Here is a 15,633-nt window from a genome sequence, read left to right on the forward strand (position 1 = left end):
CACACACCTTTAATCCAAGAGCTTTCTGAAAACAGGATTAAATAAAGTTAACCCTAGGTCCAGAGGTGGAGAGTAGGAAGGGCTTTGAGTTGAAGGGTACTTAAGACAAGAAGAAGGAGCGTTTAGCCTTTTAGCTTTTGCTTTTACCATGTGGAATGTGAGCTGAGTAAGAAGGGCTTTTTCCAGAAGCCAAAACCATACAATGGAAGAAAGTATCCTCAGCAAATGGTACTGGTCTAACTGGATGTCTACATGTAGACCAATGCAAATAGATCCACATTTATCACCCTGCACAAAACTCAAGTCCAATTAGCTCAAAGACCTCAACATAACAGCAGAAACACTAAATCTTTTAGAAGACAAAGTGGGAATCAGCCTTGAACTCACTGGCACAGGAGACATGTTCCTAAACAAAACATCAACAGCTACGGCTCTATGCATGAACTGGACCTAGGCCCGCTACACATATATACCTGATGGACAGCTTCATCTTCATTTGGGTCTCTTAGTATGGGGAGGGCGAGAGCTGTCTCTGAGAAGGACATTGTTGCTTTTCCATCACCTCCACCTGCCCCCCCAGGGGGGAGTGGCTGCCTTGACAGGCCACCAAGGAAGGGGACGTGCTCAATCCTGATGGGATTTGATGTGCTGGGGTGGGTTGTTTGGGGGGGGTCGCCTTTTCTGAGAGGTAGGGGGGTGGGGATAGGAGGAAAAGGGAGGGTGGGGTCATAAGGGGCTATGATTAGGGTGTAAAGCAAATAAATAAATTTTTAGAAAAGAAAGGAAAACAAGAAAAAAAAGGTTCCTCTGGGACTTGAGCTGTGTAGGAAGGTCAGTTTGGTGCTCTCTCTGACTTAGCAGCCTCTCAGCACTGAGTCTGGCTCCTTTGTTTTGTTTTGTTTTTAAGATTTATTATTTATACAGTATTCTGCCTGCATGTGTGTCTGTAGGCCTGAAGAGGGCACCAGAACTCATTGTAGATGGTTGTGGGCCACCATGTGGTTGCCAGGAATTGAACTCAGGAACTTTGGAAGAACAACCAGTGTTCTTAACCTCTGAGCCACCTCTCCAGCCCCTGGCTCCTGAGTCTTTATTGGTTAAATTGAACTTTATTTCTGTATAACAACACCTCTAACTTCAGTTTGGGAATCCAACACTGTGTTCTGATCTTCTTGGGCATAAGGAGTATACAGGGGCAAAACAGTTACGTACACAAAATAAAATAAATAAGTCTAGAAAACCAAGCAATAACACACAGTGATCTGAAGGAGACTATAAAATTTTACCAAGGACTCTAAAAACTTTTTGGGCAAAGATATTATTTTCACTAAATGAATGAGTTATAAAGAAAGAATAAAACAGGACAGTAGCCAAAACACCTTGAGAAAGAAAGCGGGAGAGCAATATATCCTTAACGGCTAAACATTTTAAAGGTAAAAGGCTCGAAACAATATGGGCCAAATACAAAGAGGAAAAAACCACACATAACTAAAATCCCACACTATTCATTGTTTCACACAGATTAAAGTTAATATAAAAAATTCTAAAATGAGGAGTAAATTAGATCCTGTCATTTCTGAACTATACAACACAATTCATATTGGCTTGACTGTCTTAAATCCTCATTGTGAAGCTATACAATTTTGTAAGCAGGATGGTCATCACAGCAGTCAGAAACTGGAGGATCACTAAAGGTCCAAGGCCAGCCTCTTTTCTCACAAATAATAAAGACTAAGCAAAAACAATTAAACCAAGGAGTCTAAAACAACAAGACCAAAAATCTATATACCTAGTGACTATTACAAAGAAAAATAACATATATTTAGAAACTCTTTGAAGACAGTAAGTCATACTACAAAGAGAAAAGTTATTGGAAGATGAATAATAGAATTACGTTTTAGAACCTTCTGCTAAAGAACGGGGAATTTTAGAAGAAGTATGCAATTTCAATACTTGTATTTTTGCTTTTGAATCTTCAACCTACTGGAATACATTTTATAAGGACAATAGAGGTTTGCCAAAGGGGTCACTGTGTTAGAGAACACTGCTTTAGAACACCTGCAATTATCTAAAATCACATCTTTTATAAGTATACTTATAAGTATACTTATAAGTATAAGTATACTTATACTATAAATAGTATAAGTATGCCTATTTATTCTGTACCTCATTATGAAGAACATAAGAAAACTGGGACCTGACTGTATCAACTTCTATAAGGCAGTGACTATATGCTAGTGGGTGCCATACAGAGGTATCAATAGATATCTACTCAATGACTGGCTGGGGCCTCTGTTCTCATCTGCTTTGTTATACTGTCAGTATATACATTTTTTAAAAAGGTCTAGTTATTGTTATTAACAAAACATATACATATTAACTAGTCTTTTTTATTTTCAAGTAAACAGAAATCTGTCCTAAGTATTTGTGTATTTAAAATAGCTTCGAGACTTACCTCTATGGGAGGGTAATAGTTGTAATTCCAGTACCAAAATGTTTTTGGGAGATAACCTTTGATTAAGTGGTGTTCTGGTACAAATGGGTGGAAGGTTTCTTTCCCAGTCGTATCTCTGGAATCTCCGGCTTCCACATTTATAATTTCCATGCACTTTCCTAGTGCTAAGTCTTCGATGGAGGAACTATGTGTACATTTTTCTGTTTTAAATGCATCAACAAATCTCCTCAAGGCTTCTTTGCTTAGGACATATCCTGCTCCTCCACTCATGTACCCTTGCTTCACATAGGGCTTAAATCTTCTCCCAAAGTAGATGGGTTGTTCCGGGTTGTACTTTGATAGAAGCCACCTCAGGTTGTCCAGGATAACATATGTGTCATCATCTGCTTTCATAAACCAATCAGCGTCTTCTAAATAATGGTCATACACATACTGAAAGGCTTTAATTGTTTTCCAATACAGTTGCTCTCTGCCTTCTTTGGTTTTCAACCCCACAGTAGGGAAGTCTTGATTTTCTTCTGAACTCATAAATAACACTTTATTACAACGCTGGGCCCATGTAGCTTTGACATGTTTGGCCTTTTTTTCTAGATTTTGAGGGCTTGTCATAACCCAACAAAGAATTTTAACTTTCTGATAGAGGGTCTCAGCAATATCCGTGTTCTCATCTATCAAACAAACATTTTAAAAAGTTACTTTTACACAGATGCAAAATCCAAATAATTCACACCAAAGAAACTTCTCATAAATAATTTCCAAGGCTGTATTTACCTATCTGTTATTAATGACTTTGAGAAACACACAACATGACATTGTAATTTCCTGTTGATTTTATTCAGGAGATCTCTGAAGCGTCACAAGTTCCTAAGTGCTTACTATCTGAACTGACTGAAAGTATCAACGTCATCTGGGAAATTCGTAAAAAGTGAGTTGTATAGCAGGTGCCACTCCAGACTCAGCAATTCATTCTCAAACACCACCTCACATAGTCTCTCCCTGCTATTTAATACTACAAAGAAAGTAGCAGCACTCAGGAGGCAGAGTCAGGGAGATCTGTGAGTTCAAGGCCAGCCTGCTCTACAAAGAGAGTCCAGGACAGCCAGGACAAGAGAAACCCTGTCTCAGGGGGAAAAACAAGAAGTAGCAGGACATTCCTTAGAATGTCTCACTGCTGTGAGTGAGTTCCTAAAAGACAGAATAAAAAAAACAAAAGAAAACAAACAACTAGCTGGTAAGGTCAGCTGATTATTTTTGAGGCCTGTGTATGGGTCAGTTGGTAGGAATGTCTACAAGTACACTGAGGTGTTCCTGAAGACTTTATAACATCAGTCCAAAGCACAGGAGCTAATGCATGACTAAGACTGCTTGGGCAATACTAATATACCTCACTCCAAAGTGCAAACCCAACAGTTAGAAACACAACAGAGTAATGGGTAGAGGTTGGATTCCTGAAATTATCTAGATCAGTGTTTCTGTGAGCTACCAGTTTGCCAAGAAATAGGAGGCTCCTGTCAGAATATAAAGTAGAATATCATCAAACAAGATTTGATGAAAACACCTAGTACACACAGGAGTGAACTTAGGAACGGAACCTGACCCATGACCTGGTCTGAAAGCTTCTCAGCTGGGTGTGAACAATCCTGCAGCTGTTAGGCCACAATGTGAGCAGCACTGGCTTAGAGGAAGAGTACAATTATGAGATGTAGATAGTGCTTTTTAGAAGTATTCTTTTTCTTCTTTGAAAGTTATATACATTTACATAATGCACACTGGTCACACCTATCTACCACTATGTCCTTCCAATTCCCCCTAGAGTCCCCACCCCCTTCCCCCCTCCAACTTCAGGTCCTCTTCCAGGTGGCAGTGGTGGACACCTTTAATCCCAGAATTCAGGAGACAGAAGCAGGCGATCTCTGTGTTTAAGGCCAGCCTGATCTAGAGAGTGAGTTCTAGGACAGCCAAGGCTAGATCAGCAACTGACCGAAGGATATTTTTTTAATATCATTTTTTTATTAATTTATTCTTGTTACATCTCAATGGTTATCCCATCCCTTGTATCCTCCCATTCTTCCCTCCCTCCCATTTTCCCCTTATTCCCCTCCCCTATGACTGTTCCTGAGGGGGATTACCTCCCCCTGTATAGGCTCATAGGGTATCAAGTCTCTTCTTGGTAGCCTGCTGTCCTTCCTCTGAGTGCCACCAGGTCTCCCCCTCCAGGGGACATGATCAAATGTGAGGCACCAGAGTACGTGTGAAAGTCATATCCCACTCTCCACTCTACTGTGGAGAATGTTCTGACCACTGGCTAGATGTGGGTAGGGGTTTAAAGTTTACCGCTTGTATTGTCCTTGGCTGGTGCCTTAGTTTGAGCGGGACTCCTGGGCCCAAATCTGCCTATCAGCACACAACAAGAAAATTTGCTCAACCATGTTCATAGCAACCTTATTCATAATAGCCAGAAGATGGAAACAGCCTAAGTGTCCATCAGTAGAAGAATGGATAAAGAAACTGTGGTACATATACACTATGGAATACTACTCAGCTATTAAAAACAAGGAATTCCCGAAATTTGTGGATAAATGGATTGAGCTAGAAATGATCATAATGAGTGAGTTAACCCAGAAGCAGAAAGACTCAAATGGTATATACTCACTTATATCTGCATACTAGCCCAAGGGGCATGACCGAAGGGTTTTTTAAAAAGAAATGCAGTGATAGAAGGATTAAGAAAAGACATTTATGTCAAGTGTATGGGAGTTTTTCCTGCACGTATATCTATAAACCACATGGAATGTAGTGCCCATGGAGGTCAGAGGGTACTGGACTGCTCTGGCATTGGAGGTACCTGTTGTATACCATGTTATGCATGATGGAAATCAAACCCAGGTCCTCTGGAAAAACAGCTAGTACTCTTTTTTTGAGTCTTTATTGCGATGATATTTTAATTTAATTTAATTTTGTTTTGCTTTAATTTTTTTTTTTACAGCTAGTATTCTTAACCACTGAGCCACCTCCATCCAGCCTGACAGATGAATGTTTAAAGGGTCCTGTACACTGAGGGAAAAAGAAATGTGGGGACTAGTAAATGAGAGGAGCGCCCTTGAGCGGAGCACAGAAAGGAGAAATGAAGTGCCACTAGAAAAGATGACAGGACATGTGTCTCCAGTAAAACCTCACTAAAAGAAAGGACAAGAAACAGCATGGAGAAACTTAATCATAGGCAGATATGTGCAGGCAGCTGCAAGCCTGACTTAGGGGAAACATATTTGGATTAAGAGCAAGAGGTCTTGCAAAATAGCAATACGGAATTGCTAAAATCCAGTAGCAACTAGGATACAACAACAATAACAACAAAAAGTCTTCCAGTTTCCCAGCTCCCAGCTTATACCAATAGTTGCTAATGTCTAGGAGTAGAAAAAACAGAAGTCCAATTTATACATTTTTGAGAGTGGGCTGAGTAATTTTTAGCATTTCTCATATTTTTTGGTCCATGAAAGTAACAAACATATTATATATGTGTATGTATGTATGTATGTGTGCATGTGCGCACGCATATAGTCAGGTCCAGCACAGCTTTGTAGTAATTCACAATTTTGGTTCCAATTAATCAGCTAAAGACATGGAACTGTGCAACAGAGTAAGTACACAGCTAGGAAAAAAAAAAAAAAAGAAAAGAAAAGAAAAGAAAAGAACCAACCCAATTGGAGGGAGCGTTTCCATTCTGCAATTTCAATTATTTTAGTTTATTCTGTTCTGCCAAATAAATCCGTTTTACAGAGAAGTTTGCATTCTGTTAATAAATGTCTTCTCTCAATGTCTGGAAATCAGCTGAAGAAAAACTCAGTAGAAAAAAAGGTAGAAATCAAAGTTTCAAGAGTTCATGACATCATACAGATAGAGCTGAAGGACAGAGACTTAGAGAAAGCAATATTCCAGGGATACAGCGACAGGAACTAGGAGAAAATGGAGTCATTGTACCATACACTTTCGCTACTTCTATATCTGTTTGGCTCTCAAAAAGAAAATTGATTAATCACTGATAAAAATGCAAATTAAGATTTATATGCACATCCTAATGTTTCTCTATGGTAACAGTACTAAATAAAAACCAAACAGTAAATCATAACAAAACTGACTGTAAAGACAAATTTCTTCAAGCTCATGATGTCTCCATGTCATAGTTGAACCATGTCCATCTAGAACTAATTTAAATTATTAACTTCTTAAATAAACCTTGGGGTTTCCTCCAAGGCAAATAAATTAAAAAAATTATCTTAATATCTGGTACATAGGGTTCAATTTAATACACTAGTGTAGACAGCAAGATTGATATAACTTTCTCACCACACTCAACAGTGAAATATTTCTTACTAACGCAGAGCATACCTTTATGTTGGCCGGAATCTGCATTGAAGTTCATTTGTCCTTTGAGGTGATTGTGCCCACTGTCATCTGAATGTCTTGCATGAGGGTCATTATGAAGCATATTAGGCTGGGTGTCAGCCTGTTCTCGCAACAAAATACTGAATAATTGAGAACATAAAAAAAATCCTATTGCTGATCCACAGAGGAAGGTTAAAAAATTCAGCCAAGATTTAGAGGCCATTTCCCGGGAGTGTATTTCTGTTAAGAAGAAGAAAATAAAAATAATAATAAATAATAATTGAAAAACTGGCATCCTGTTATAAAACTAGAAAGTGATCTACATTATCAAGAAGAAAAATCCTGAGGTTTAGTTTCCCGGGAAGCTGGTCCCTCTGTAAGGTCTGCCTTCTCCTCACCTATGACTTTCCCTCTTTGTGTGTTGCTTTCACAGCCCTCTGTGCACAACTACAAGCAAGCAGGAAGCGGACTGTTACTGCTGGCACAGAGCCTGGGACCCTCCTCCATCAGCACCCGTCATGAACCAGGCTTCTCTGCCAGGATAATCTTCATTCTTGGCTGTCAGCTCTAGTGCCTTCCTTTTGTAGCAGCCATCACTTAACTATATTCTTTGGTATGGATGGAGTTAGCAAGCTCTGTGAACTAGAAATAAGATGCTTCAGGCTTTGTGAGCTACACACTGTCGGTTTCATCTTGTTCTTTAAAATTGTAAAAGCCATTGGAGTTGGAGAGCCTGGACACCTGAGCCAGCTCCATCTGAGCAGTCAGAGAGCCTTTGGGAAGTGAGAGAGGACTAGAGACAACTGGCGGTCTTGAAGAAACACCATGAATATGAGAGAGAGCATCAGGGAGAGGAGAGAGCATCTGCGGAAACGATCTAAGCAGCCTGAGAAGATGAGAACGGAAGACATACAGATAACTGAATGCATGCAGTGCCCACAGAATGGCCTGCATCACCATCCACTTCAACAGACATGTAATCCTGAGTAATTAATACTTGGCCTATGTGCTACTAACAGGTAACAACGTGTCAACAGTTTAAAAACAAAACAAAAAGGTAAAAGCCATCCAGCCTGTGGTGGGTAGGAGATGCCTAGAGTCAGCAAAGCTTTGGGACACAGGTTCTTGGTTTTGGAAATGTAGTTTTAAACACATCCATGCCCATCTCTGTGTGTGATGACTGTGGCTGGTTCCAAATCAGAGCTGAATAGCTTCAGCAGAAGTAACATGTCTAACAAAGCCTCACCTAGCCCTTAATGAAGGTCTGCGGGCACCTACTCCAAACACTGTTGGCTGCTGACCTCTCACTGCTAACATCCTGGCTCACAAAGTGCCAGGTGCATCTGTATATCATCAGATTTAGTATGGTGCTTGGAACATAGTGGGGCTCAAAGAATACTCACTATTTCACAACCAGTCACTCTCTTTTTAACAGTTGGCTAATAACCAACTACACTGAAGTTACAAATCCCTATGAGAGTAGCTTTAAGTATATAATCTCTCATTATCTAAGAAAAGTTTTAATGCTAAGCACCTGCCATATGCTAGGTCATATGTCTTTCCACACATAATTTCAGTTTCCATTCTCACATGTATGTTTTACAGATAAGAAAACAGAAAAAGTCAAGCTGGGGAAATAGTTCAACATTTAATTAAGAGTCCACGCTACAAGCACCTCCAATTCTAACTCTGAGGAATCTGATGCCCTTTCCTGGCCTTCATGCATGCACACACATACATACATAAGGTAAATCTTTAAGAGTCAACAGGTAATACGGAATTTTTTCTTGACACTATTTCTAATGCAATAAAGCATAACTGTATTAGGCAGTGTAAGTCATCTAATGATAAAATGGAAAGGTATTTGCATATAACATCTGATACCTTCCCATGTTATGTAACTGGCTAGCAAAATTACACAGCAGAGGTCTGCACCCAGATCTACCTGCTTAAGGAAAGTCAATGTTTTATCCATTACATTTCTTATTTTTCAAACAATCACCACTAACAGAAAGGTCAACATGCATACGGGGAGATGAACTTAAAAGTCAGTGCTCTGTTAAACCAAAATGCAAAAGCCAAGAATCACCACTATTACAACCGCAAAGCTGAAGGCTTCACCACTGTATGATACAATGCCTCACTAGGTTCACCTCCATTAGTCTTCAATGCAAATGAGAAAACTGAACAAAGTCTAACAGACTGCCTGTTCTGGTGCTGGTAAAATAGTGAGACCACGATAGCTAGTGAAGAAAGAGAAAGGATAGGTGAGCCAGGTAGTTGGCACACCTCTACTCTGGACAGCTAAGGCTGTTCTTTGCTCTTGCTGGGGGAGCTGGTTCCAGGAATACCCAAATACAGACGGTTATATCCTTTATAGAAAATAGAACAACGGTACAAGTCCTCCTACATACTTTCAGTATATTTAAAGGACACATAATATTGAATACAATATAAGTGATGTATTCTTATAGCTTTTATGGATATGGAATGCATAGATATAGAAGGCTGACTATACATATGGTTTAGAAGGTAAAGAGCTGAGGCAGCAATAAAGCTAAGCAAAACTCAAAGTAAACATCTTTCTAGGAGAAGTACAGAAATACTTGTTGGTGTTCTACAATTTGTTTCCCATTTAAGAATATTTTGGGATACTGCCTGATGCCTGGCACCCACACTTACTGTCCCAGAGCATAATCAGTTAGCATATGAAGGCTCCTCCCCGTTGTTCCCCCTTCCAACGTCAAGGACTCTTGCCGTTATGAAGACTTGTGAACTCCTATTTCTTTCCCATTCCTGAAATAAAGCAGTCATCTCATGAAGGTGGAATGCATCCCCAAAGCCCAGTCGGACTTCTGATAAAAGCATGTCCACCTTCTCAGATTCTTCCGTGATACCGCAGTGGACGAGACTGGAGGAAGACACCACTCAACCATGTTATCCTTTACAGAAGCTTGCAGGGTGGGACGGAGTTGTCTATTCCAAGGGCGTTCTAAGCCCCACACTTGAGAATTACACGAGGAACATTTTAACTACAGGTCTCTAGGCTTGTCACCTGTGACCACAGACACAAAAAAGAACTGAGAAAATTAAAATTAATCTTGATTTTAAAGAAAGTCCTCTGTATTATTGGTTGTGAAGAAAAATTTCAACCAATAAAGACTTGTTTAAAGAAGGAAAAAATTAATCCAAAGCTCCCTACTCAGAAATAATCACCATTAACACTTGGTAAGAATGGTTACAGATCTAAACAATGAATAGAAGGAGATAAGATAAGAGGTAACTATAGCTAACATGTCAGAAATTCATAATTTCATATGAAGGAAAGGCAAAATGGCTGAGTAAAGGTACTTCCTGCCAAGCCTACCAACTGCTGATTAATTCCTGAGACCTGCACAGTGGAAGAAGAGAACTGAGTCCTGCAGTCTGTCCTCTGTCCTCCATGTCCCTGCCACGACACACATGTATGTGTGAACATACACACATACAAGTGCAAAAGGTAGTAAGAACTTTATATGGATAAACTGAGGGTTATTATTTACATCTTCCAGATAAATGCAGGCAGATCAGTAACATTGCCTGTCACACTAGCAAACTGACTCTTAACCTAAACTTTGTTATAGTTTTAAAGAATAAAGATTATATTGGTCATGCAATTTCAAAATTTTAAATTCTATTTTTTGAACTTAAAAAAAAAGAAATGAAATAATCTTAAAAAGTTAAATATTTAGGACGATCTTTCTCTACATGATCCTTTTTGAAGATACAGAAAATTACCAAAAATATAGTTTTGGTATAGTATTTGAATTATAGGCAGCAAGTTTTTGCAATGAGAAATATGGAAATCCTTATGTACACATATGCTCACTCTCAACTTTATTAGTTTTATTTGGTAAATGTTTGTTTTGAATTCCAACTGTTTCATTGCTCCATCTTGGATCTATGTGAAATTGGACTGCAAGCTCATCAACAGTCATTTTTATCAGAGCTCTCTTCATTCCTGTCACGTTTTGCCAGCGGGAAGTCAGCAACTAGTTGTGTCAGTGCTAACTGGAGCTACAACTGGAATTCCTGCAGGTTCCGGAATGTCTGCAATTCCTTTCATAGAGAAAGAACAACCTGACGCAGTTTACTTTTTCCTCCAAATTTTGTAGCTATTACGCCATTGTCTTCTTACATGGGTACTATACAAACTTTTACCCCTTGAAGTTTATTATTTTGCTCCCAAGTGTGCCTTGTATTATTGTTTTGCAGACACTGTAGTCCTGATAAACTGAACGCTGGGACAGTCCTGCACTGAACAGTAAGTCTATTTCCATCAGCACCTGCTCACCCTGCATGACTGTCACAGTTTAGTAATGTCCTCAATGCTGGGGCACCAAAGCTGCTGCAGTGCTAAGAACCAAACTTAGGGCCTCATGCATGCCAGGCGAGCTCTTTCACTTCTTACTTTGAGGTAGTCTCACTAAGAAGCCCAGGCTGGCTTGGACTCAATCATTCTGTGTCCTGAGCATGTAATCCAGTCGTCTCAGCGCCCCGCACAGCTAGGGTGACACCTGCCTCACTGTTGGTACATATTGTGGAGATCTACAATCAGTGGCCTTGGCTGTCAGTGTTAGAAGGGTGTGGGGACACAATGAAACACACCTGCATGACATGTGAGCCCATAAAGGCTCTGTGTGCTCTGATTGATTTACTAACTTCTTGTTCTTCTCTATTTCACCCCTTTCCTAGGATACAAAAATACTCAATTAGGTCAAAAAAAATAATCTTACAATAGATCCTAAGTGTTCAAGTGAAACAAACACTCCAGACACGTCCAGTTTAAATTAAAAGCTGGAACCAAATATACTTAGTAAGAAAGGCATGCCAAGCCAGGTTTTTTATGCCAACTAGCTCAGCAGTAAAACCAAAGGAGGAGTTCTGGAAGGAAACTGACAGTGCCGCTGCTGTGTACACACGAACAACAAAAGGATTTAACAGCCTTATTTGCTGGTATGAACTATATGGTTGGACTGAACGGAGGAGTCACTATGCTATTCTGTAAGCCAAAGCCTAAACCCAGAGCAAAGCCCTAACTTAATCTATAAGGGCCAGAGGTGGAAAAGGTACAAAAGGAAAATATGAAGCTAGCAGAGGTTGGTTCATAAGGTCTAGGGACAGAGAAGTATTAAAGGAAGCAGAAAATGCTGATGTAGAAACTGCAGCAAGTTACCCAGATGATCTAGCTACAGGCAATGCCAAGGGTGGCTACATTATATAGCATTTTCAGTGGAGATGAAACAGCCTTACATTAGAAAAAGATGTCATGTAGACTTTCAGAGACAGAAAGGAGAAAAGAATCCTCGCTTCAACGCTTCTCAGAATAGGCCTGAGTTTCTTGTTAGGGGTGAAGGCAGCTGATGACCTAAGTTAGGCTAGTAGTATTTATCATCCCCTGAATTCTCTTTAGAGGTATACCAAACGTGCTCCCTGTGCTGTGTAACTGAGGTAACCATCTTGGGTGACAGCACTTCCTTCCGCATGTCTGAGACCTGCTTCTCAGGGAAAAGGCTTCTTTTCAAAACCCAGGACCTGATGGAGATGCTTAACAAGTTTAATGCTATTATCACACCTGCTAACACAACATCCATTTTGAAGCCTGTGGATCAATGAGGAGCTTCACATCTTACTTAAGAAATAGTTTTTAAAAAGAATGTATCTGCTTTAGACAGTGCTTTAGGCCAGACCTGATGGATCTGGCCAAAGGAAACTGAAAGCTCCCTAGAAAGGATAAGGGAGTCAACGCTCTCAACGCAAACACCAACATCTGTGACTGTGGCAGGTATCGTCCAAGCCGATTTGAACACCCTTAGGGTAGGAATAGCGAGAAGCAGGGACAGGAGTTGCTGAAATTTCGTGTTAGAACTGGAAATGGAGTCCAAATATGCGACCAAGTGACTAGAATCTCGGCCTCAAACTTGAATGGCTGAGAAGAAATTCTTACCGAAGGACAAAGAGTAAGTCCTAGAGATGGAAATCAATCCTGATGACGACAGTGAGCACTGGTCAAATGACAGCACAGGACTCGGACCATTCACAAGCATGGCTGAGTGCATGGCAGCTTTGAGAGGTCTCAGTGCAATTGTGGGGAAATCCAACAAGCACCAACTACTACAGCTTCCATGCGACAGAATAGTCTTTCAGAAAAGAAAGTGTCAACTGATGAGGCAATCTTCATTGTCATTTTGCTTTCAGAAATAGTTACACTACCCCTTCCCTAACCTTTAGCACCTGCCACCATCTTTAAGCAGTGAAGAGGAGTCTTCCTTCCACTAAGATACGACTCTCTGAGGGCTCAGGAGACTGTTTCCTAGCAATAAAGTGATTAATTTTTAATCACAGCATATACTTTTAAAAGAATGTTATTGCACAATTATACTACTATATAAATGTAAAATACCCTGGGGAACCAAAATTTTTTTTATTCATTTTCTGTTGCAATGTTTTGGAATGGAACTAACAGTATCTCTGAGGTATGCTTATCAATGTGTCTCTAAGCTATCTGAGTTTTTGATATCAGCAGAGCACTAACACTCTCTCACCAAGACTTCAGTGCCTAATTTTACAGTGAGAGCAAGCTCTTACCTGACTCTCAGGTGTTCAGAACTCCTCTGGAGTCCATAACAAATCCTCTGAGATGCTATTGTCTTTTGTCCCTTCAAGTACTTTATATGCTATGTCTTGCAAGTTTCACCTTAGTACATTAAATTTTGCTCTAGATTACTACATTCGTGTGCTACACTCACATATCTACAATATAGCTCCCTCTCTTCATATGACATTAAAGTGATTATACATCTTAATTTTTCTTACATACTTCCCTTTTAAAATTGAAATGCCTCTTACACAGTGATAACTTACAAAGGCTTGTAACTATACTACACGAGAGGTGTTGTGTTAAAAATTATTTTCCATGATCTTCATAGCAATGTATCTCTGTAATAATATATCAGGTCATGTTAAGATTTGAATGTGAAATATGCCCTAATTAGCTCATATGTTTGAACACTTGTGGTGTTCAACAGTGTTTCAACAGCTGGTGGTGCTGTTTTGGGAGTTGTGCAACCATTTGGATACGTGGCTTTCCTGGCAGATATAGGAGTAAGGGGATACAGCTACCTAGTTGTATATGTGAGCAGCCAGATCTCTCTGCTTTCTAGCCTGCAAAGATGTGGTAACAAGCTCCCTTTGCCATGGGTGCTGAGCAAGCTGCCACTCCTTCCCCTACATGAAACTAAGCTCATCTAAACCCTTCCTCCTACCACACAGATTGTATTATAGCTTGAAACCTGACATCTAATTCATTTATTGAGTTTTAGTGTGTTGAGGTCAATCTCATCTATCACGTCCTCTCTATTTCCCTTCTGAAAATACTTTATTACAATGCCATTATTAAATGCCCACTAAAGGCTAACAATATAATCCTGGCTCATCTAAACCTCAGTCAGTAATCAAAGTTCCCTTGCTGTCTTCTATCATCAAGGTGTCTAAATTAGCCCCTAATGTTACATGTTGTATGCATGTGTATGTGCTCAAATGGGCATGCAAACATATGCACATGTGTACATGTGCGTGGACCTTAGAGATTGTGTAATGTCTCTAGCTTATTATCTGAGGCAGGATTTCTCGTTGTACCTAGGGCTTATAGGTTCAGCAAGATGAGCTGGTCACTGACTCCAAGGATCCAATCCTGTTTCTGCCTCCCCAGTGCTGGGATTACAGGTGCACATCATTAAGCTGGCTTTTTATCTGGATGCTAGGGATCCAAACTTGTGTGGCAAGCACTTTAACAATTGAGCCATCTCCCTAGTCCTTCATGAATATTGTTTTACAACTGGTTTGTTCAGATCAAAACTGCATTATATTCATGAATAAAATATTTTATAAATAGGAAAGTTATTTTATATAACAACTATTAAGCATGAAACTAAAGTGAAATATGTATTTATCTAAAAAGGCAATTACTACAGCTGTCTTGCAATATAACCTAAATATCATAAAAGAATAAAATACATTTTCAGTCAGATGCCAAAAAGGATCAAGCTTTTTCTAAATAAAATATCTCAACATACTATTTAAATATTCATTCTAGACGATCACGTATTTATTAACAAGGAAAAAAAACCCTAAAATATTTAGTACAGAAAAGTACCGTCCAACCTCCAAAACATTATAAACAGCAAAGAGAATAGAGAACACATATTATCTTAAGTTACGCCTCCGAGAGGAAAACTCTACGATGAGGCACTTGAGTAAAATTGGTTTATTGAAAAGAATGGAAAATTAAAACAAAACAAAAAACTTTATCTTACTGAGGGGTCTTAAGTGCTTTTGTTTGTTTGTTTGTTTTTGTTTTGTTTTGGTTTGGTTTTTGGTTTTTCGAGACAAGGTTTCTCTGTGTAGCCTTGGCTGTCCTAGACTTGCTTTGTAGACCAGGCTGGCCTTGAACTCAATGATTTGCCTGCCTCTGCCTCCCAAGTGCTGGGATTAAAGGTGTGTGCCACCACATCTAGCTGCCTGAGGTGTCTCAAAATGCTAGGTCAAGAAAATATGAAAGACCAAGTTTTAATCACATTTACCCTTCAAACAAACTTTAAGAAAAAAACAAAAACAAAAAAACACCAAACTATTTTTCCCAAATAAACTTCGGGCATTCTCCAGTGTGCTCCATTCTGTAGTTTAAATGGAGACCTAAAGTTTCATCCAAGTGAAGATGACAGTAGATACACCAGGCCCATCTCACATCTAACTCT

General features: G+C 39.5%; 1 protein-coding gene and 1 long non-coding RNA gene across 4 annotated transcripts in view; one reads left to right on the forward strand and one right to left on the reverse strand.

Moving 5' to 3' along the window:
- The window catches only part of LOC311599783, a 50,719-nt gene extending 40,792 nt beyond the window's left edge, over positions 1 to 9,927 (forward strand). Inside the window, exon 2 of the long non-coding RNA XR_014780008.1 lies at positions 7,272 to 9,927. This is a non-coding gene — a long non-coding RNA (uncharacterized lncRNA). The remainder of the gene's footprint in view (positions 1 to 7,271) is intronic.
- Positions 1 to 15,633, reverse strand: part of C1GALT1 (core 1 synthase, glycoprotein-N-acetylgalactosamine 3-beta-galactosyltransferase 1) — a 37,868-nt gene that overhangs the window by 5,638 nt on the left and 16,597 nt on the right. For 2 of the 3 annotated variants that reach the window (XM_084785772.1, XM_084785773.1), the window contains exons 2-3: positions 6,842 to 7,078; positions 2,456 to 3,123 (exon numbers count right to left, since the gene is read on the reverse strand). In XM_084785772.1, the coding sequence (XP_084641898.1) occupies positions 2,456 to 3,123; positions 6,842 to 7,078 (905 nt within the window). Of the gene's footprint in view, positions 1 to 2,455; positions 3,124 to 6,841; positions 7,079 to 7,236; positions 7,382 to 15,633 lie in introns of those variants that run through there. The other variant, XM_084785774.1, reaches the window with a different exon arrangement.

Source organism: Acomys minous, assembly GCF_964271855.1.
Source record: "Acomys minous genome assembly, chromosome: 6".
Lineage (NCBI taxonomy): Eukaryota > Metazoa > Chordata > Mammalia > Rodentia > Muridae > Acomys > Acomys minous.